Source organism: Xenia sp. Carnegie-2017, unplaced genomic scaffold (assembly GCF_021976095.1).
Source record: "Xenia sp. Carnegie-2017 unplaced genomic scaffold, XeniaSp_v1 HiC_scaffold_1, whole genome shotgun sequence".
NCBI classification, from domain to species: Eukaryota; Metazoa; Cnidaria; class Anthozoa; order Malacalcyonacea; family Xeniidae; genus Xenia; species Xenia sp. Carnegie-2017.
Window position 1 is genome coordinate 9,354,492 of NW_025813402.1, and position 22,379 is coordinate 9,376,870.

Genomic DNA, 22,379 nt, shown 5'->3' on the forward strand with positions numbered 1-22,379 from the left:
ACACTCAAAATATCGAGGTTTTTGTTATATTCAATTACACAACTAATGACGTCACTATGCCTGATGAAAATTTGAAATTTCAAGTATGTACGCCGATATGTTACTTCAACCTTGCAAAGTTGCCTTCATTTTTGGATGTATTGATGATACAAAAGGCTGCCTCGTCATTTCAACAAAAAGTTGCCGGGAAATTAAAGAATGTTTAAAACTTTGGGGCGACTCGTTAAGTTTACTGTTCTTTTCAATGAAAACATTATTTGATGACTGCTCGCGTACATTAAATATTTGCGTCCTTAAAAGTGATCTTTCAGCTTGTCGATCAGAGTCGTCGGTGTTTGACCTTCACATACAATTTTTGCCAGCGACGTGAACAACGGAAAACTGGCAAAGGAAAAAAGACGAAAAGATTAATTCGAACGAGCAGAGATTCAACTGCTTCGGCTTGCTAAATATGTTACCTTTGGATCAAATCCTTTTCCTTTATTGTTTTATACACTTGATGAAGTGTGGAAGGTCCCTGAAGTTTCTGACCGTTAAGGATTTCTTTCTCCAGATCTTCAAAACTCTACGGAAACATTTGAACCTTAAATTGTGGAACCCTTAAGGCTACTGCCATTTTATCACCAAAAGTCGAGAGCCGGTTGCACGAAACGCGGATAGCGGTATAAATTTTGCAATGGAGAGAATGACGTGTTTCTTTTAAAATTGCCGAAAACTGATGCACTATCTTGGCTACGAGGAGCCGACCTCTGGTGTCTTGGCGTTAATTGAACGTAAATTGTGGGGGGGGGGGCATATTCATTTATTCAGCAATGACAGGCTGATTTCTTTTGAAAGTGAAATGAAAACGTCCATTAATCCCCTCGTCGAACTAACGCGCGATTGAAGCCAGTGGTTGCGCGCGTGCTAAATTTGCTTATTGCTCTCGTTAAAATCGTTCTTTTTTGTGACGAGTACGTATATTGCGCGTAAAATGTTACCCCAAATTACGTTAAACGTAGATAGTAGATAAGTAATTAAATAGACCTTTCCTGTCCTGGCGAAGAGTTCAGCGCATCGTCGATTTCTTCCACCATAGCATGAGGCAATGAGATCGGCGAATCCACACGACTCGAAAAATATCTCCTTGTTCACCTCGCCATAAAATGTCTTGATGAACAATAATATTTCGACCATACCAAGACGTATAACAGCTGCCTTTGTGTTTTCCCCACATCTAGTAGAAAGATGACGCGAATGTACAAAAATGAATGACGGTATGGACTTTCGGTAAGAATGCCGATTCAGGGGCTGATCTAAAGGTAGGGTGCGCGGGGAGAGGGTGAAAAGCCCATCCTGAGCTAGGATGTTTCAATAGCTTGTTAAATTTTGCTATTTGAGTAATACTTCTATTCAAGAGATATTTTAAAACGACAATGGACATTCTAAACCAGTTTATGCATAACACTTTTAATTCTTGAGATATTGAGGTTCTTGCTTTGTCCGATAAATCTAGCTTGTGACGTCACATTGCACAACGAGAACTAAAATTATTAGGTGTATTTACCGATACTTTAATTCACAAGGATGAAATTCCCTTCATTGTGACGTGTTCAATGGTATAAAATGCTGCCTACTAGTATCAATCTAAAGTTTTCAGTCATTTCAAACGTTAAGTTTCAAAATTTTAGTTTCATAGGCTCTTTAATGAAAATATTATGGTCACAGTATAAGGGATATTCCGAAGAGCCACTCCGTTGAAATTTTTTGTGCCACGCTTATCTTATTACGCATGTGATTACCATTGTGGCAGCCTGTCAATTGTCGTTTTCCACCAAGAGGAACAAATCCGAAAGATGAGATGGCTAACCACAAAAAGTTGCACTGCGAAGCGGTCCTTCCGTACAGCGTGCATGACGAAAGAATTCCTATAGAAAGTGATGTATTTTTGATAGTTTCAATGCTTAGCCCATGTGTGCATAAAGTATTGCCAGTTATGTGCAAAATAAAATATTACGTACATATCTGTTCATAGCTAAACGTTTTCTGCACCAGTAGAATTAGCTTAGTGAGCAGGCATTGAAATTTTTACTAGGGATTGATGCCAAAGTCCTCTTTTTAATAAACCCTGTATATTCTTTACTCTGTTATGGTACACCCTGAACAAGACACCGCGTCCGCTCTTGTGATTCCCATACCCAGACACAGTTATTTTAACTTTATTATGGTCAATTCTATGCCGGCAAAAAGTCATAAAAATTGCAGTTGTTCCATCAGACCGTTTCTATTGTTTGTATTTAACCATTATTCAGTTTATTCTCTCTCAACGACACTCATAATTTGAAAAAAGATGGACCAAAGAAAATGTCAAAGTCAAGACAGAGATTTTTGTCACAGTGCACCATCTAAAATTCAGGAACCATTCACGAAATACAGCATTCAAAAATGGACACCATGCTATGTGTGGCTGACAAGGTTGAAAATTTAATCATTAAAATAACTTACTCCAAACCATCGATTATTCCTGCTCCAATGGCAACAACGTTCTACATAATTCACACAATCATAAGGTTAGTAACTTTGATATCTTAGTAATCATAGACAAAAGTCAAAAAACTCGATGACGACAAGTAAAAAGGCACGGTTTGTTTTGTTTGTTTTTACTTGGTACACTTCTCTTTGCTTATTGTTCGAAAGGGCTGGCCTAAGTAGCCGTAAGCATTCTTTTCTTTGAAATTTGAAACTTCATGTGAGCGCTAAAAATTAGCAGCAACATTGAAAACAGTTCATCTGCAAAGCCTTCGGTCCAATCTTCGGTGCAACCCGTTGGTTAATCGATATCAGTTTATGTAAACCAATTCCATTAATATCGTTAAAAAGTGTTCAACATTACATTTACGATCCAATGCAACCAATGAAAACTTCGCTTTTCAACTGTACGTAATTACGATTGTAACTCACCTTTATTGCACCACAGAGCTCCACGGTGACAGCATCGGTGACTGTGTTCACCTTGAAATATCGACAGTGAAAAAGATCTTTCAAAATAGGCGCATGTTCGGTGACCGTGCATCCTAAAAAAAGTATTTGTATGAGGTCGTCACAGCTTTGTTAAGCACAATTAATAACTGCATTCACTGGTTAGCATGTGCGTCATATGTCTTCCCAAAGCAGCAACAAAAAAGTGCCTCAGTCATCACGTCAATAATGCATGAACGTTGTCCTTTGCATTTACCACAGCAGTATTTTGACAACTTGAGTTGCAAACATTGAACTAAAATACATGGAACGCTACCTGCAGCAAATAATTCAAGCCAAATCTTACACCCAGACACGCGTGTGTAGTGTTTTGAGATTCTTAAAATTGATTGACTACACACGCGTGTCTGGGTGTAAAATTTGGCTTCAAGAGTTTATTAGGCTTTTCTATTACAGGTAGCGTTTCATGTATATTAATTCAATGGTTGCAAATGTTTACATTGCTCTCATGCATAAAGCAAACTCTCGAACCTATTGTTGCCTCGACAAACATCTCTTGTGCCACCTCTCCAGCAAGATTAGCACCCATAAGAACATGACAAGGCATCGATAGCTCCTCCTCAATCACTTTTGATACCAATGAAACACCTTCACTGGACGAGTCAAGTCCCTAGCAATAAAACATAACTATCCTTGCATACCTATATGGCATAAAAAATTAGCCATTCGTTCATGACTGTTACTCCACCCATTGTAAATGGTAATAAGAACCAGTCTATGCATAAGATGTAGGACTTTCAACACAAGGTACTCTTCCTGAGTGTACACAGATAATATAATCTCACTGACTTCAATAAATTTGGAAATACTAACCTTAATAAGGGAAATTCCAATGGCATCACTCTTGATGTTGCCTTTAAGTGACTGACAAATCCTACGAATGAACTGAAACAAAATGTATGTAGTCATTAGAAATCGCTTTCAATTATTTCCAGAAGAAATGAAAGCAGAGCTGGCATGAGCAGCATGTGACTTTATGCAGTCAATATTAGGTCATTAGTATGACTAGAATGTGCTAAAAATACATTAAAAAATACTTACAACATGAGGTACTACAAAAACTAGAACATCTGCATCACGTGCAGCCTCGACAACATCTGGAATAGCCACCTATGTATGTGAAAATACCAAGTTAGTCTACTAACATCTTCATGTATAGCAGTAGGAACAGAAGTAGGTTCAAATCATGCCAGGACCAACACTTAAAGTCATAATTCATCAAGGACCAAATTTTGTTAGTCTGCCTTCAAATCTCGTAGGGATACTTTAAGCCTAATATTGGCAACAAATATTCATGGCGTAAAGTTATTGATCTTGCCCATGTATAAGGCATTACTTGCATACCACATTTTCTGGCAATTTGATTCCGGGCATATATTTAGGATTTACGTGATCTGTGTTTATTATCTCAGACAACTTGCGGCCATCAACAACCTCCTCATAGACGTACATCATTATTGGAGAGATAAATCTTTTGGGCTTTTGAATAGCATTTTCTCCAGCCACTTTTGCAATTGCTGAACCCCTAAACACATATATCATCAGCATTAGAAAAGATTACCATTGTATAAAGGCCAAACTTTAATTACAATGATGTAAACATAAAATACGCCTAGAGTTCTCTCTTTCATCCGGAAATGCCCATGGTACATCCCACTCCCCTCAATCAAAAGTGTGCTCTGTGGCCTATGTAACAGAACAAAATGATCCCGAGGTGCATTCAATGCAGAATGCAGACAATACGCCAATGTTAATTAAAAACATATCAAGTACTTAAACTGCACACCGAAAATCTGGCTTATACTACAAGTAAGGTAGCCAGGGTTGGTAGCCTGAACTCGTTTCCCATTTCTCAACTGAAAAAACACAACCATATCGATGTTCATATTCTTGTGCTATGCCGATCAGCTATAGGATAACAACATTACCAATTTCCTGAACCAACGAGACATATCCTTCTCGCCCTGTCAGACATCGCACCGTTGCTTGCCTGACGCGTTTGCTTCGAAAATTCTCGGCAAAGTTTTAAACATTTGTCGAAACACAACCGGCGTGTATGCTTGCGAATAAATAATGCATTCATAACAAACAATACCGCGGACGTTGGGTGCTCACTAATAAATGCTCATTCCAGGAAGTCTGTTTTTGTGCTTAGCCTGCCTTGCGGGCTATTATTCCATCGTATTAACTTTTATATTGATATTTGATAAAATTTGTCGTTACGACGTTTCTGGTTATCACCGACGAACGAGTTAGTCCAAACTGTATATCTCCAAATACGAGACGAGGTAAAGAGGCATTAACTACGAAGTTATTAAACAAATTTTGACCTTTTCCCTGACCTATCGCAGGGAAGAAAGTGCCTTGGCCTGTTGGCCAAATGATCCATTTATTCTGCTAACAAATTGCCATATTTATTCTTAATTTTCAAACTGCGCAGTTTTTTGTAAAAGTTTTAGGTCATGTCTGGTACTCATCCTGATTTTCTCATCTTTTACCGAGTTGTGTACAAAATATATTTTGTCATGACTTCAGTCAATAGTATACCTTTGGTAACGTATTCATTTTGACATTCTTCGAGAGTAGAAACTGCACGAGCAATAAAGATACCTTAAGGTTACGGTAAACAACCCTAAACTGGAACTGTGTACATATATGCAAGAATTATATAAAAATATTTTTCTTGTTTATACTACATTAGCTGGCAAGTAATCAGTTCTTGGCATTTACTTCAGCAACAACTGAATTGGAGAAATTTTATATTTTACTTTGCGACATCCGACTATGACGTAAAACAGCATGCCATTAACTTGCCTAATCCACCCGCTCTCCCTTCTCCCCTTCGAATCCTTCCTAGAATCTTCGTTCTCTTTGTATTATACGTCCTCTCATCAACTGACCTTGTATCCCATTTTGTCCTTTTGTTCCAACAGATGACAAGATAAGAGTGTAATCGAACTCACCTTTCAGCCAAGTTTCATTTTGATACTAGCATAAACTATTCATACTAAGCTTTCACTCATGATATTTACACTCTTTGCAAGCGGTAATTTTTATGTTTATGTTTTTTTTTTGTTTCAGTGTTGCATTATATTTTGTTCACTAAACATTTTTCTGTCTGGAAGACCTTTAAAGATCAATTTCATTGAATCAATAACTGTAGAACAGGAATATTGCATTGAATTTTCCGTAGTTCTCCAACACACTCTCTGGTCGAGTGTGAAGACGCCGGTTTTTCCAGGCTGAGGTATGGGGTTCGTATCCTTCGAGAGTCAGTTGTGTTTTGAGTTGGGAGTGTTGTGCACTGGGAGACCCGAATGTCAGGATGTTGAGATAAACAAGGAAGGCAAAAAAAAATGGTGCGCAGAACGTGTGCAAATGCGATAATTCTCTTGTCGAGTTTTTAGAGAATGGAATGCGACACAGCATAATTACAGAAAAAAAGGAAGAACAAAGGAAATAAAAAGTGAGCGGTGTCTTGCACAAATTTTCGCCTTAAAAAAACTAAGTCATTTGATCGAATTTTTCTATGACTCCCTACGGCTGTTGGGTGTCAAATTTTTTTAGTCAGGAAATTTGAGGGCAAATAGATCCCCCCTTACAACCCCTCCTAACCAACACCTTGCACGCAATCCTTAATTTACAACCCCACACCGAGAGCGACACCGGGACGAACCAAGGACTTCGTGCATTGGAGGTCAGTCACAGCCAGTTGAGATATGCGCTCAACATCGTATGCTTCCTGTTTTTTGGAGTATTTACGCGGATTGGATAGGCACACATTTCTACACATCGGGAAAGAAAAATATTTCTAGACCTTTAAATGCGAAAGTTCTTTCATTCAGGACACGATAAACAACGATTGATCTATTTATCAACTTTAAAAACGTTTAAAGTGTTTAGATGTTCACGACAACTTCTTGCTCTTGTGGTACAAAGCATCCATGACTTTGCTCATGCTTTGAATAATCTCCAAACTATTTTCGTATGTGTTGTCGATGGGCGATTCATCGAAGATGATTAACACGCCAGAACCTTGGTCTAGAATACCTGAAAAGATGCGCAAATTGTTCAAAGATCACGCAAGACAGCTAAAATCTCTGGGAATTGGGCGGGGAGTTGGCAAGATTGCAGCACGTTTTAGGGAACAAATAGAAGTCCTACTCCATTGAGAATTTTTGTCTGAAGCATATCTAATTACGTTTAGTAATGCACGCGACTAGCAAAACGTCTTCCACTGAATTTCATTTTAGAGCAATGATTTAGAACCTACTCCCCTAGATATCCAACTACGCTGCCGAGGTGAAGCAAGGACGCCATCTTAAAGAGTGACAAAAAACGACTCTCTCCTTAAAAAATAATTCAAAAGAAAGTTTGAAACCAATCCTATCAAGCATTTTACAGAACCAAACGTAGACTATCATCTCTGCAACTGAGTATATCCACATCTTCAGTTTTGCCATCTTTCAAAATGCGGCTTGCCTCGCTCAAAACTGAATAATTTCGGTGGAGTTACGTATTTACAAATTTGCGTTGTTGGTCATTTTTTCCCACTAAAAACGCTGACGTGTCTAACCGCAGCCAGTAAGCATATTAAATAAAACAGCACCAAAATACATAGCAAAGTGTTACTGCACCGTTCATTCCACCTACCGGAACAGCACGAGAACATACGCAAATCGAAAAATGTTACAAATCCCTATCTCGCAGTTCATGATCAACATGATTAGATCAATCAACTATTCTATGAAATTACCGTTAAGTTTCTTGTCCAAAATCATTTGCGACAGTTTCTTTTCGACAACATTCTGGAGAAAAAATGAGCAAGATCGATAAGCGGCGATGCATATTAAAGAATTCTCCGTACAGAGTAGGCCCATTACTTATTATAGACATGGTAAAATTATTGCAGTATGATTCGTTAAGAGAAGCGAAGATTTCATTTATTGCACTGTTCGTGAATGCAACGACGATGACCTTGTAAAAGGAATTTTTACGACATTTAGTCAAAAACGCCGAAAGTTTGAAGTACGACTTTCAAAACAAGATCGTGGGCGACTTTGAAACCACAAGTCATTCAGGAATCAAGACTCAAAAAAGAACGTAATAAATCATTATCTTCCGGACAGCTCGAGTGCTAAATAAAACTCTCGATCAGAAAACATATGAATCGCTCTCAAGTTTCGCAAGGTCGCTATCCGTCCCTCGTTAGACGTATGACTATTGTATATCTTGTGTATTTTATACGTGTGCATGCTCTGGTTCATTATTATTTATTTCTAAATACTTCAAAGTTGTTTTACACGGCGATTGTGGAAACCAGCAAAAACTGACAATGTTAGTGTGGTCGAATAAAATTTATCGTCATCATCAATCAACACTCATTTAAGCCCCGTGCAAACACTCTCAACACATTGATTCGACACGCGCTCAACATTGTAGACTTAACATGTTGAGAGCATAGGCACGCCCGGTTGAGTGGCATTGAACGGCGTTAGGCTGTGTCGAATGCGTGAACTTGCTCACACTATCCACTTCAACAATTTATTTTTTGAAATACATGTGTCAATCGTGGACTGACCTTTTCCAACTTTATAAGATGGGACACGTGATCAACCTAAAACGATGAAGTAAAACAATAAACACTTGCAGAATTTTACGCAAAGTGTAAAATGCCTTTCTTCAAATCTTATCAAGGTAATGCCAAATATCCAATAGAGTGATATGTATAGTGTACATAACATGAAATAGTACCTCAACTTTTGAAAACGGCTCTACAATTCGGCAAAGATTCTGTTCGAGAAGGTTGTCGTACAACGTATCAAGATGCGCCTGGAAAAGAAGAAGATTTTTATTATAACGTGATATTTTTTAATAATTAGTAAACATTGTGTGAGGACTATGTCACAGAATAATGATTATACAGAAGGGTCACTCAGGTGTACAACGCGTCCTCATGTCGGCCATTATTCCAGCCAATTGATTAGGATTTCTCACTTGTTTCCAACCATTAAAATTACATGACGTCAATACGTAATAATGAATTCATTTTAAAGATTTGGAAAAAGTCTAAAACCCTAATCATCTGGCTGGAATAATGGCGGCCACCATGCGCGAGGACAAAAACATCAAAGGTACCGACACGAGTGACTCTTCTGTATATTCTTATTCTGTGACCATGTACGCTAGCAGTGTTTACTTACTTGGATGATCGGGTCGCCTTGCAGTTCATTCTCATAAGTCGCTAAGATCTGCGATAATAAATAGAAACCAGTGATTTCTAATAGAAAGATAGCTGCCGCGTGGAGTAGCTACGTTCAGTTTTGATTAAAAATAAATCGTTGAAGTATAAAGTTTATAACGTTACATATAAGACATAATTGTCAAAACCACCAGGGGCTATCGAAAGATCAATGATTGAGGAGGGGGGGAGAGTTAATATTCACATACGCACGTTTACCTTATTAGTTTCTACTAAAAATAACTGTGATTAGCGATTATAACATATTAATATATGAATATGAGCCCTTTCCAACTATAAATCTTCCGACATCCCTGACTACCATAGTAAACGCAAAGGATTGCAAAGGTGCAAACACACGTTTTTGGTTTTGTACAAACGTACTATTCATAATACTATAAAGTACGTCAGCACTACCGCTCTCGAATATATAGCAGGCTCAAAAGTTCATCACGAAAAAAAATTCAAATCGACTGTACCTACGTCTATAAGTCCTGGGCTTACATGAGTTCGTGCGCTAATATATGGAAAGCCTTATATACGGGGGGGTTGGCTTAGGTTTACACACGAGTCAATATATTTCAACGTCCTTTCTAGCTGAAACTAATGTCTAACATAGCCGAAGGAAAACCATGTGTGGGTAAGGATTTAAATGGATGAAATCAAGCTAAGATACGTATCAATACGTAAGGTTGAACTATTTACACCAACGAAAATATAATGACGAATGAGAGCTGTGTGATGATTATACCTTTTTGAATTCTAATAGGGAACGCTGATGGCTGGCATCTGCAATTTTCTTCATTGCCTGCAACTGAATAATCATTCCGAAACCGTTATATTTCAGGATAGCCCTACCAGTGGGGACCATTCAAAAGCTTTTCGACACAACTCTTTTAAAATTGAAAAGTAACCACATGAATTAAGCTTTGGAAACAGAAACAAATATTTTCACATTTGGCTACAGCAACACGACCGAGGACAACAAACAACGCAAAGCCACTGTCTATAGTATTATATTAAAACTTACTGGTGGACCCGAATACTTCAAACCAAGTTTTCCACTGATTATTGATTGAACATCTTCAGGGCTGTATTGAAAAAAAATCTTCATAAAACTTCACGAAACTTGAGAGGACAAATTTTTCATAAAAAATAAGGCCGTTTTCAAGTACACAGTTTGCGTTATACTCAAGTATCACGCAATCTGAACTCGATCGTGGAGTGGTTTTTGTCGACTCAGCATGTATTTAGCGTTACCTATTCAACATGATTTTGCAGAGCAGCATGTATTTTAAAGCAGACGGCGCTTTGGAATTCTCCAACGAATCGTATCCCTACAAAATAGAAATGACATGGAAAAGTTGTCAATGTTAAATCTATATTCACAATGCACAGGTTCAAGATATATTCTCACTCACAAGCTATGGAAAAGTTGACAATGTTAGGTCTATATTTACAATGCACAGGTTCAAGATATGTGCTCACTCACAAGATATGGAAAAGTTGTCAATGTTAGATCTATATTTACAATGCACAGGTTCAAGATATGTGCTCACAAGCTATGGAAAAGTTGACAATGTTAGTTGTTTATTTACAATGCACAGGTTCAAGATATATTCTCACAAGCTCCAGACAACCAATGTGATTTCGTTGAAAAAGGCAACGATACGAATAATAAAAACATCAGCTTCACTTCAAGCCTATCAACATGAGCTTCCCCACAAAGCTTGTCTCCAAGTTTTCATTTAAAATTACCCTTCAAAATAACTTATTGAATATATCGGTAGAGAGTTACAGAGATTGGTCATTGCAACGATAAACAAGCAGTCACAAGGCCTACGTAATTAAGCCCGTCAGGGCGAAAAGTGATTTTAACATATGCACTTGACAAAGCTTTTCGAAAGAAAATCTTTCGAAATGAACAAAAGCAAAATCATAACCATCGTGGATAGGTAATTTTATCTCAAGCATATACGTAAAAAATGGACTTAATTGGCATAAAAAGTGGAAATACGTCAGGAATCTGACCTCGAAAGCCTCGAAAAAGTAGGAATATGCTGTTTTGAAATCTTTCTCTTCTGCATGAAGTATTCCTATAATTCAGATATATTTCAGTTAGTAGCTATGAATCTCGAAACTGTGCGGCGTAAAGGAGTTCAACTTCAAAAAGAAAATGCGTTGAACTCAAAAGCGCACATCAAAAATTACAGACCCACCTGATTGCATATCCAATGATGCCTACAGGTATAATAAAAAAATCAACAGTATAAAACAGTTTCGCTGTATTGGTTATTGTGCAGAAAAAGACGAGGAAACCAGGAAAAACACGAAGCAAAACATGAAAAACTTATCGTCAACAAATCCAAAGTTTTTAGGTAAATTTTTGCACAGGCATCTCAAGTCAAATGCAGTGAGCTACACGTAAGCAAGGATCTGTTCACATGAGCCCGGTTATCGAGACATCCCGCTGAGCGAGCCAAATATTACCTTTCATATGATAAATACAATCCTGCCTGCCGAGACAAAAAAAAACAACATATTCCGAAGTGCCGCATTGACCGTAATTCTTTATATTGTACGGGTTTATCCCTGTCAATATCTGTGTTTTTTAAAACTGATACCAGTTTTATATTCAACTAATGAAGTAAACTTTAAATTATGCCATCATCCCGGCGTAATTGTTTTCTTTTTGATTTGAAATTTCGGCTTCATTCCATTGGTGGCCATGTCGTTAATATCATAATTTCATCTCGGAAAGCGGCTAGCGAGCTCATATAGAAAATTTTTCATCCCACCTATCTGTGATGTCGTCTCCAACAGCGGAGACCTTGGCAATTGGACCAGCCGCTATCTCGTACGAATACAAAGTAGCTATTGAAAACTGATAGCAAAGTTAGAGCTTAAATGTGTTGATGACCGGGCTCATGTCAATCTGGTGTCCGATTTCCCATTGAATCATTAAGCGACTTGCATCGCAATTTATTCTCTTTACTTTTAAGGAAAAAATCCCAGCTGAAAAATCCTGAGATACGGCCGGAGATATCAAGAAATTCTGACTGCCAAACTAATTATTCGTTTTGTATGGAAAATTGCCAGGTGTACCTGTAACTTCGGCGGGCAGTATATGGCGTTGGCCGTCGTCCTGGCCGAGGTGAGAGCTGCTCTAAAGAAGTAAAGAAAATTATTTCAGAATAGCAGAAACGGGATTGAACGAGACGAGTCCATGACTTTATATTTTAGTGTTTTCTGCGATTTCATAACAAAAGTCGTTCTGATGGTAGTTCTTATGCAGCACGAACGCGCAAAAACATTCAGGAAGGTTTGAAGCATCCTGCTATCGACTACTCACCTTGACTTAGGTATATTCTTTAACGTATGGTATATTTTGCTTTCCAGAAGTTGGACTTCGACCAGTAACATTTTATCATCGAGCTTCTTCAATTCTTTCAGTAGTTTCGATCCTAAATAATCATTCATGAACTTAATTATCAGGGAGGCGAATTGTTTCAATTTCAAAATTGATTCCTTTTTTCATTAAAGTCGAGCACTTGCTCCTGCAATCAAAAATAAATCGCCACTGTCACACGCTTGATTTTGGAGGACGCCCCCAAACGTATGTGTTTGGTTGCGTACGCACATCTCAACAAAAGCAACGTATTGTTTCATGTCTTTGCTAAACTTAAGTGTAATAAAGTAGTTAGAAACTCAAATTCAAAACTGCAGCATTTTTTACGAAGTGAAACTAAAGATCACGAGCACACCAACATCGCATATCACAAAAAACATTTTGTGGTTTTATAATACGTCTACACCCCTAGCTCGTACGTACGCCTATGGTAATTGTGAACTTTTGGCAAAGCTATCGTGATTTGACTTGTAATTCATTTTACACAACTGTGGCTAAAAAAGGACAACCACATTGAGACTCAACTTACCGAGAGACAATGCTTTTGGGTAATCCTTTACGCCATAATACAAACCAACAAGTCTTGACTGAAAATTTAAAAGGGCAACTTCAGATAACAACAAGGAATACTTCATTTTTCAACATCAATGATGCAAAGAAAGCACATCATCTCACAGAAAGCCAAAAGCTGTACCCTTAAATATATGCGAAAACTATCCCAAAATATCATCAAATACCTACCTCCAATGCCTGCCGCAAGAATACTCTTTTTTCACTTCTCGCCCACTCAATACATTCCATGCATAGTTGAACCTGTTAAATCAGTGGAAAAATCAGTCAGTGCACATTTTATTGAATTTCTGTTGGATATGCGATAGAAGAGAAACGGTTCGTGAAATCATAAAACAATTTCTGGTAAAATTCTCGAAAGTTCTCAGGACTGGCATAACTATGCACATCGCCTTACACAGTTTAAAAACAAAAGTTTCTATTTGCAAAACATTCATTGAACACACAATAAGATAAATCAGGGATGGATTTGAAGGAAGGGAATTTTCCTTACAAAATAACTTATGTACCAAACAAAGCATATTAATGTTGCTCAATGCCATAAATATCCCCATTGTTAGAAAAAGTTAACAGAATTGCAATTGGCTAATGATGCTGTTAATTTATAATTTTATCAGTAAATTACCTCAGTGCCGGTCGATACCTCCATATCAAGAAATAGATCCAAAAGTTCACGGACCATTTTTGCAGCTTTTGCTTTCGAAATGAGAAGCATGAAGGGCTGGATAAATTTTACAAGTCCTTCCAGTTCTGAAAATACGAATAAACAGAGTAGTTTTAAACAAAGGCCTGACCAATTTATTGCAGGCAATTGAAGCAAACACTGTCACATGTATTAATTACAGTTTTAAGGAACATTCTTGGATAAATTGGTTTGAACTTCGAAAGTATTAAAAATAAATTGCATACCAGCTGCACGACCACTCTTTGCCAGAAGACCACCAAGTTGTAAAATAGCCTGCTCTTTAGTTTTCAAATCATCCTCGTCACTGGGATCGACATCTCTTTTAACTGTGAGTGAATGACAAAAAATATTCTTTTATTTTAGTCTCAGACTTCAAGTTATTAAGCGCACAGTAATGGCTGCATAAGATACTCCAGCTCATCTTGCATTATTCTGGATAGTCAATATACTGAGATACGTTTATGGCTGAGTAAAATAGCACGTGGAAGACTTCATCAGTCAATGGTAATCAATTCAATAAATATCGACTTTTTTGATAGAAAACTCTGTTTGAGTTTTTACTAATTTATACAGATTTTATTCGCATTCAACCTCAACATATTTTAGGGAACAAATCGTCAGTAACACACACCTATAGATGATAAAAGTTCCATTGCCCGCTCGGGATCTTTGTGTGAAAGGTGTTCGGCTTTCTTCAACTCGTCCTCCATCTTGAATTTTTGTTGCGTTGTTGATGAAGGAGATTGGGGACAAGCTATGAAAAACTTTGCATTTTTGTTTTCTTACTAGGATAATAAATCTGTGGCCGTGGTTTCATTAATCAGAAATCTCATTTAAATTAAGGTAATTTTTGATCATCGACAGCTATGCATGCATGTATATACATGCACATATATGCATAACTGTCTCCTAGTGAGACGTTCACCGTTTTCGCGCTCTGCAAAGCTCACCCCTATAGTTTTGAGCACTGTGGTGACTTTACAAACAATCCATACAATGTGTAGCCGTACATCCTATGTCCCAAGTTCAAAGTGCAGGAGTCACCATTGCACTATGGTGATAGCCGGGAGAGCACATTGTTATACACTTTGTATATATATGCGAAGTATATAGTCGGCGAATCGATGTATATAGTCAGCGAATAATATGTAATCTGTCAGTTGCCTGAAGATCGCCCTACGGCGTGAAACACCGAGTAGCGACAGCAAACACTTGTCCATTTTATTTCATTTTATCTTACGCTCTTCTAGTATATAGGATATTGAGCGCTCTTTTATCCAAGAATACTCTCCATTAATATACGTACTTATATATATTAGATAATCATCAATATTATATTATTATATTTGCATATGAATAGAAATGTTCAATTACTGTTTATGAATAGACCTGTTCTCAATGCCCGCTCACTACGTAGTTACTACTTTCAAAACCATTCAGTTCTCTTGCTCTAAGCCTTTATGACCCAACAAGACCTATTCTCCAAAAAAACTCTCCTTCTTTCTTCTCTCTTCGTTTCGTTAAACTCATTCTTTGTCTCTTTCACTTGTAGTTTTCCCCAACAACTTTTCCGACCATTCTTCACTTCTTTCAGTGGCGGATTTAGACAGGCCGGTTTAACAAGTTTGCATAAACCTGCCAGATTTTCAGTGAAAAGTAGAAATGAAGTTACTATTTACAATTTATAGTATTCCCGTTAATGACTAATGATATCAGTTATTTATCCATAGCTGCGACGCATACACAAGCTTACAACTTTTAGCAGAAAGTAATACGTGCGTGTGATGTAAGGTTCTTAAGACGCAATATTGGACTGAATGATATTCGTTTTTTAATTTAAATTGTCTTAATAAGTCGCCTGTCGCCGGCAATTTTCAGTAAACCGGTTAGTATGGTAAGGTCGAACTAATATGTAAACCGGTTAAAACGCGTTGAACGTTATCAATGAGTCAATGACAAAGATAGCTGTAATGTAAATTTTAATTATATGTATTTTTGTCATACGACTATTGAAATTTATGCGCAACAAAACGGTGAAATAAAAATTATATGTCTAAAATTTCTGAGCACCTGATTGGATATATCATTTTCTTCACTAGTGAAAAACGTCATATCTGCATTCTAATTGGATATACCATTTTTTTCAGTAGTGACAAAATGCATACCAAGTTTTACCAATCAGTTTTGATTTCATTTATCAATGGCTTTGCAATTTGGCTAGACACTATCCGTAAGCAAATTCAATATAAATGTGAGAAAACAGCAGGGCATTGGATTTCTTCAATAATTTTCATCGTCGAAGCAACTTAATAAATATCGAAGCAAGTTTATTACGTTTCATTTTGAAAGAGAAAAAAAACGTAATACGATTTTTATTATGCACTTGTTGAGAAGGGTTGAAAACGTGCATAAAAATCGTACGCACTCACCAACCATGCAGTAATCTAATAATCACCCAGAACTGTTAGGTGTAGCATAAAACGTTTGATACGAAGCTATTGTGAGAAAATAACACTAAGGGAAATTTGAAAATAGCAGAAAGGGAAGGAAAGCTAGCCTGAAGTTAGTGAGCGGGCCATTTGAGTTGATGGTGTTTCGCATCGATCTATGTACTTGGACAATATCAAGCTTAGTATCCATAGCCTAGCGTAAGCTGGCAAAGGATTGAATTTGTCTTTTGCTCTTGAGGTTTGTACCGTTTTGAATGTTGTACTTGTAAAACATGTATCATCCCCAAAATAGATTACTGCGAACCTTTCAACAAAATCCTAAATCCGCCTTTGTCTTCTGACATACTGAAACAAGCCCAGCTTATCTTTCGCTCATGCAATCTTAAATACTAATCACCTGCCAAGCAGACAATTTTTGAAAATATTGGATGAAACATTCTCCGACGAACAAAGACATCTTGCAAACTCAAGATATGACTTACATAAAGCTTTAAACGACACGCAATTATTCAACTAGTGATATTTGTTTGGACTTTGAAGGTTCATAGATAAATATCTCCAGTTGAACAGCTGCGTTTTGTTTTTTCATGTAACTCATGGATATACAGTAGAACCTGTATTAAGCGGTCACCCATGGGGATTTCTCGTGTGACCGTTTAATACAGGTTGACCGCTTAATAAAGGTAGTACTGTACTAAGTTTACAAGATGTCTTTGTGTGTCGGAATATGTCTCATCCTAAACTTCGCGACATGAAAAATAGTTCTTCAATTCTTGTATTTCAAGATTGGGTTAATCTAACGTCTCTAACATCTGAGAATATTCAATGACGGCTATTCTATAAAACAAATCGAACGATCTCTCTGAATCTTCCACAAAATTTCTGGACTAATTTACGAACATGAAAGAATCGTTTGTTTGACCGACTTTCCCACTTAGAGCCTGAGGGTGATTTCCCCCATAACGTTTCATGCTAAAGATACTTATAATTATACCCCTGGCTTCAGCTTAATTGTGTAAATACTTTTTGTTCTTTCCCTTGGTGACGATGTCTTGGGAGGAAAGGGAAGCAGCGAAAAAAACCTCTTTGTTTCTGAAAATTATTAAACGGGTTCGTATGTGGCTGAAGCTTTTGCAATATTTGCATTTTGCATTCCACAGAGATAACTAAACAGTTGTCGGTGTCCTTGACTTAGAACAAAATTCGAACATCGATCGATCGAAGTAACTCCTTTAATATGGATGCGAATAATGATGCACCGAAAGGCATTCCATCTCCTGGTATTTCGTTCGTTGGAAATCAGCCGCTTCCACCAAAAGAAATAGCTTACCCATCATATTCTGCTCAAGTACAACAACCGAGGGGTATTGTTCATTCTTGAAAATATGCATGCAACAATCATTATAAAAAATGTTTCGTAAACACATCAGTTTAATATTAAAATTACCTGTCTTATTTTTAATTGAGAAGAATATATTGTCCATTTGCTCAGTGCGATTGAAACTGTAAACGTTCAATCCTTGAAGAGATCTAGATTAGTTTAATCTGTGATGAGGTTGAAAAAAAATAAAATGAGATCGGTAATCAGCTTTACCCAGACAGTGGCTTTTACGTTATGAAAACGTCGAGTTAATTGTCATTCGCATAAGTTGATTATTGGCTAAAATCCTATAAATGTTTTGGCTTGATAAAAACCTTAAAGTCCAACCCATTACACAGCTATAATAACTTTAATTTAATACCGAGACTTTGTCGTGGTGACAAATCTGAAAATAGTTCTAAAGATAGCAAATACCATTCGAATTAGAATTTCGAATATTTCGTTTAATTTAGAACTATCGGGTTAGTGCTCTTTACTTAAAACAGTTCTTTTAAGAACTATCAACTTATTATATTATTTTTACCATTCACTATGGTCTTTGCTATCTTTAGAACTAACTCTAATTTAGTTCATGTTTGAAGATCGATCTTACTAAATGAAGATCGATTACCGTTCAGTCTTTTTTTTACCGCCCTGTTTTTTGATTAATTTCATACAGGAAATCATGCTGCTCTTCGAATTGGCTTAGGATCTTTGGCACAAGCTGATCAATTGTTGTTAAAACAACGAAATTTTTGTATGTTATTTGATTGCTATAATTTGAAGTTAATAGGCAACAGGGACAGTTAATTAAAGAGTACGCAGGACGGGTCACTCTTGTCGAATAAATCTTTTATGTTTTTACACATGCGCTCTCTGGCTCAATGGCTGAAATAATATTTAATAACTTTGATCTATACCACATTGATACAAATTACTTTTTGTTTAAGCGTGGTTCAAAATACAAAATTCCATTGGACAACAAATTTACTATGCTACAAGAGGTAAATAACTATGAAACGCTGCATGCATCATGCATGAAGGGTAAAGATTCCTGTTTCATTTTTGTTATGAACTGTTTGGATTCCATCTAGTTAAAAAAACGACCCAGCAAGGGTTGGTGAAATTGATATATGGCCTCGAACTCGGCCTGGACCGAGCATTTGAGTATGCAGCCCCATCAGTTTGAAATAAACTAACATACAGAGTTACAGTCGTAGAGATTTAGAAGCAGTAAATCACTCGCTAATTTTAGTAAACTCGTTTATTTCAGTGAAAACAGAACGTTATTTTAAATCTTTATTATGAACATTTGTTTACATTAAATCTTTACTTGCCCTCTGCGCATGGATCATCACGTTGTAGTCGTGCAGGGGCTTAAGTACTTCACTGAAGGAAAACTAAGAAAGATCCAAACTCGGTCTCCGAACTTCGATGTCGAACTCTCGGAACCACACCTCCAAACTCTGCTGGCTTGATGAGACACAAGCTGGCTTGATGAGACACACATGGAGGTGTGACTACCATACGAAACTACTACTACTTTGCTTACCCTAATGTATTTCTTGATTTTGAATTGCATACATATTGTAATTAGCTCTTGATCATCTCTTTATGGCTATTTAAGACAATCTGCCCAAAAAGTATACGTATGTATCTTAATTTTTGTGAAGTGCTTTTAAATATTTTTATAATGTAAGCGCTATAAAGATTATAGATTCTTATTCATTTTATTATTATTACATCTACCCTGCATGAACTTGATGTGCACAAGAAGTAATATAGCTGTTATGTGATTTTTCTACCCATATCTCTAACATACCATATCTCTCATACCCTGTTTTCTCATATCGCTAACAGGTAGAGATTGTTTTGGTCCGTTTGTCGTAAACATTCTTGACAATACGAGTCGCGTAGTGATTAGTCTCACTCATTCATCAGCCAAATGCTCATCTTGCTGTTCATGTTGCTTGCAAGAAATGGAAGTCCAGTCACCCCCCGGTAACGTCATCGGTTACGTTGTCCAAATGTACGTAATCATTTTTCTACCATAATAATTAAAATGTTCGCCTGGTTTAGTGTTACGCATACAGCATTGCGGGCATTAAGAAAAGAAATTTTTACGCTGACACATTTTAAGCCTCTAATTTTTTTTAAAAATGATCCTTGATACGTTTCATCCAAGGAATCGCTCCATTTCAGTGCTATTATGTGAATTTATTTACGAGGGAGACTGATTTACAAGGATACAAAGTAGTGTGTCAAAAACACCCTTATTTTAATACCTGATGCACTGACAAATATTTTGCACAGAAATACGTTCTCATATTTGTTTACAGGTACTCGCTTTGCTCTCCGTGGTTTGAAATCATTTCTGCATCTCGTGAAACACTATTCTTGATTGAACGTCCATTCTGCATTGCTACATGTAGTGATGTTGAATTCAAGGTTTGTTTCTAAACTTCACATTTTAACATCAACTACATTATTGCCGCTATGTAGTTTTAACAGCCGTAAGCCAGATGTAAATTTATCTACCCACAACAATGCGGCAACGTGAAATGGACAAACGAAAGTATAGCCTGCTCGTTGCCCGAATTTCTTTACTTATTAACTAAGAAAATTCAGTCTGTGAGCAGGCTAACGAAGGTAGCCCACACATAAAATTATCGTAAGGTTTGAGTTTTTCGGAAGGCGTTTAATTCTGCCTACATGGTTTCCATCAAGTTCAAATCTGGTGACTTCGAGTTGGCAATTGGATCACATAAACCTTTTTATTCGTAAGATATTTCAAAGCAATTCCATTTGTGTATTTGGGGTCATTGACATGTTGGAACACTGATCTCACACAATCAAATATATTGCATAAACTTTGAGACTTTTCTCACCATCAATTGATGTATTAATGTTTTTAAGCAACCATGTAATTTTTTTAGGCGAAGGGCATTTTTGTTCAACCGCTGAATACAAAGAGAGGGAAATATTCTCAATTTATGTTTTTGACAGGTCCTTTCAGCTGATGGAGCCAATCTGGTAGGGACGATCTCAAAACAAGGAGCTAGATTTGCCATTACTTGGTGTGAGTTAAGCTTCATTCCCTGTTATGATTTATCGTAAAAAGTAATAGGAATAGATAATTTTTCCGCTCCCAAGCTTTTGCAATGTATTGACTCATCACATCATCATACCATATTCCTTCTAAAACACACTGGGGACGTTTAATAAATTTCGAAGAAACTTAATGAAGCGTGTATAGGAGGGAGGCGAGTAAAAGAGAGAGGCGAGTAAAAGAGGGAGGCGAGTAAAGTAGAGAGGCGTTTATTTTCGAATCAAACTCTCGCGTTCTCTTTAAAGGCTTGACATTTTAAAGCTGGAGAAATATAAAATGACTTTTGCTTGCATTAAGAATCAAATTCTCACTACAAGGACATCGCAAAGTCACCATATTTTAATACAATCGAAAAGAATACAAATCGTGTTTTTCCCGCTATTATTCTAATAAAACACTGTTTTCATAATAAAAAGGCGCTTACTAGAATGTGGCGTTTATCGTAAATTTCAAGCACATAGACCCGGTGACCATTACAGGGAGGTGCATGTGTATCAATTTAAGCGAAACATGTACTAAAAGAATTGTGGTGTATAAACTTGGGGGGAACTAGGCGTACGTTCATAGTTCAGTGCATGTTGAATACGTGAAGTCTTCATGCTAACTACCATTTCCCAACGTTAAACGACATGGAAACTGAACTGAAAGAACTATTCCCCTTCCCTTGAGTACTTATTTTATGCAGTGCTTGAGATGCTTTTTTAAAGTAAAAAAAACATTGATCGTATAGTTTCATTCGATCTTGACGTGGACGCCAAAGCAACAATGCTGGGAGCTGCTTTTCTTATGGTAAGCATCAATTGCTTATAAGTTACTGGCTGCACACGCATTCATATTACGACATGCACTCAAAGGAATGAATGAAAATTGTAGAATCTAGTTTCTGCTAAATGTTGCTTTCTTCCTTTTCTAAGCAACCCGTAAGCTGATAAGCTGCTTTTTATTATGTTCATGTAGGATTACATGTTTTTCCAAAGTAATGGAGGTGGAGGTGGTGGTGTTGTTGTTGGTGTTAGTGGTGGTGGTGGCTGTTAACTATTGGCTAATAACTCGTAAGACATGACACAACCAGTGACGAAGAGAAGCAGTTCTAGAAGACCTACATTTGACATGTTTATCCATATATGTAATTGTTTGTACTCATATTAATAACTGGTGTATATTTCATAAGATTTTATTCACGACAACGTTTTTCCTATAACAAGCAATGCTTTCTACACTCATCTTAAAGTGCCTGTATCAGAGTCTGGAATATTATCTATGTAGATAGAGTTGACGATTTTAAGAATGTTTGTAATATATTTTATAAGACGAAATTTGACCTTCCTGCGCAGGAAGGAGCCTTAAAAAGCCGCGTGTTCTCCAATGTACGTCACATCCGGTGAACTAGACCTAGTCACAGCACCTCACGGTCAAACACGAAAAAAGCCAACTATAAGACCCAAAAATCAAATTTCGTCTTAAAAAATTAATACATTGCAAATATTCCTAAAATGAACAGCTCTATCTAAGTACATTATTTGCCTGAGAGTGACAT

General features: G+C 37.0%; 3 protein-coding genes and 1 long non-coding RNA gene across 4 annotated transcripts; 2 read left to right on the forward strand and 2 right to left on the reverse strand.

The window, feature by feature from the left end:
• Positions 1-209: 209 nt before the first annotated feature.
• LOC124437742 (glycerol-3-phosphate dehydrogenase 1-like protein) lies at positions 210-5,180 on the reverse strand. Its single transcript, XM_046987677.1, has 10 exons — positions 4,947-5,180; positions 4,363-4,543; positions 4,060-4,128; positions 3,832-3,903; positions 3,490-3,628; positions 2,941-3,053; positions 2,485-2,525; positions 1,027-1,216; positions 459-565; positions 210-381 (listed from the first exon to the last, which is right to left on the reverse strand). Exons 1-10 carry the CDS (start codon positions 5,099-5,101, stop codon positions 294-296), a joined length of 1,155 nt encoding a protein of 384 aa, XP_046843633.1. The 5' UTR covers positions 5,102-5,180; the 3' UTR covers positions 210-293.
• LOC124437765 lies at positions 1,223-2,121 on the forward strand. The gene is made up of 3 exons (XR_006945838.1): positions 1,223-1,301; positions 1,821-1,857; positions 1,888-2,121. It is a non-coding gene; the product is annotated as an uncharacterized LOC124437765 (long non-coding RNA).
• Positions 5,181-6,836: 1,656 nt separating the features above from the next.
• LOC124439827 (26S proteasome non-ATPase regulatory subunit 11A-like) lies at positions 6,837-14,639 on the reverse strand. The gene is made up of 17 exons (XM_046990088.1): positions 14,555-14,639; positions 14,148-14,249; positions 13,864-13,988; positions 13,410-13,481; positions 13,198-13,255; positions 12,612-12,723; positions 12,365-12,425; positions 11,479-11,500; positions 11,291-11,355; positions 10,520-10,596; positions 10,290-10,350; positions 10,011-10,073; positions 9,222-9,269; positions 8,773-8,850; positions 8,600-8,635; positions 7,775-7,826; positions 6,837-7,068 (listed from the first exon to the last, which is right to left on the reverse strand). The coding sequence occupies exons 1-17, from the start codon at positions 14,631-14,633 to the stop codon at positions 6,926-6,928; spliced, it is 1,254 nt and encodes a 417-aa protein (XP_046846044.1). The 5' UTR covers positions 14,634-14,639; the 3' UTR covers positions 6,837-6,925.
• Positions 14,640-17,528: 2,889 nt separating this feature from the next.
• On the forward strand, positions 17,529-21,877 carry LOC124438664 (phospholipid scramblase 2-like). The gene is made up of 8 exons (XM_046988859.1): positions 17,529-17,737; positions 18,413-18,490; positions 18,684-18,737; positions 19,594-19,762; positions 20,073-20,181; positions 20,740-20,812; positions 21,573-21,631; positions 21,800-21,877. The coding sequence occupies exons 1-8, from the start codon at positions 17,611-17,613 to the stop codon at positions 21,875-21,877; spliced, it is 747 nt and encodes a 248-aa protein (XP_046844815.1). The 5' UTR covers positions 17,529-17,610.
• The last annotated feature ends 502 nt before the right edge of the window (positions 21,878-22,379 follow it).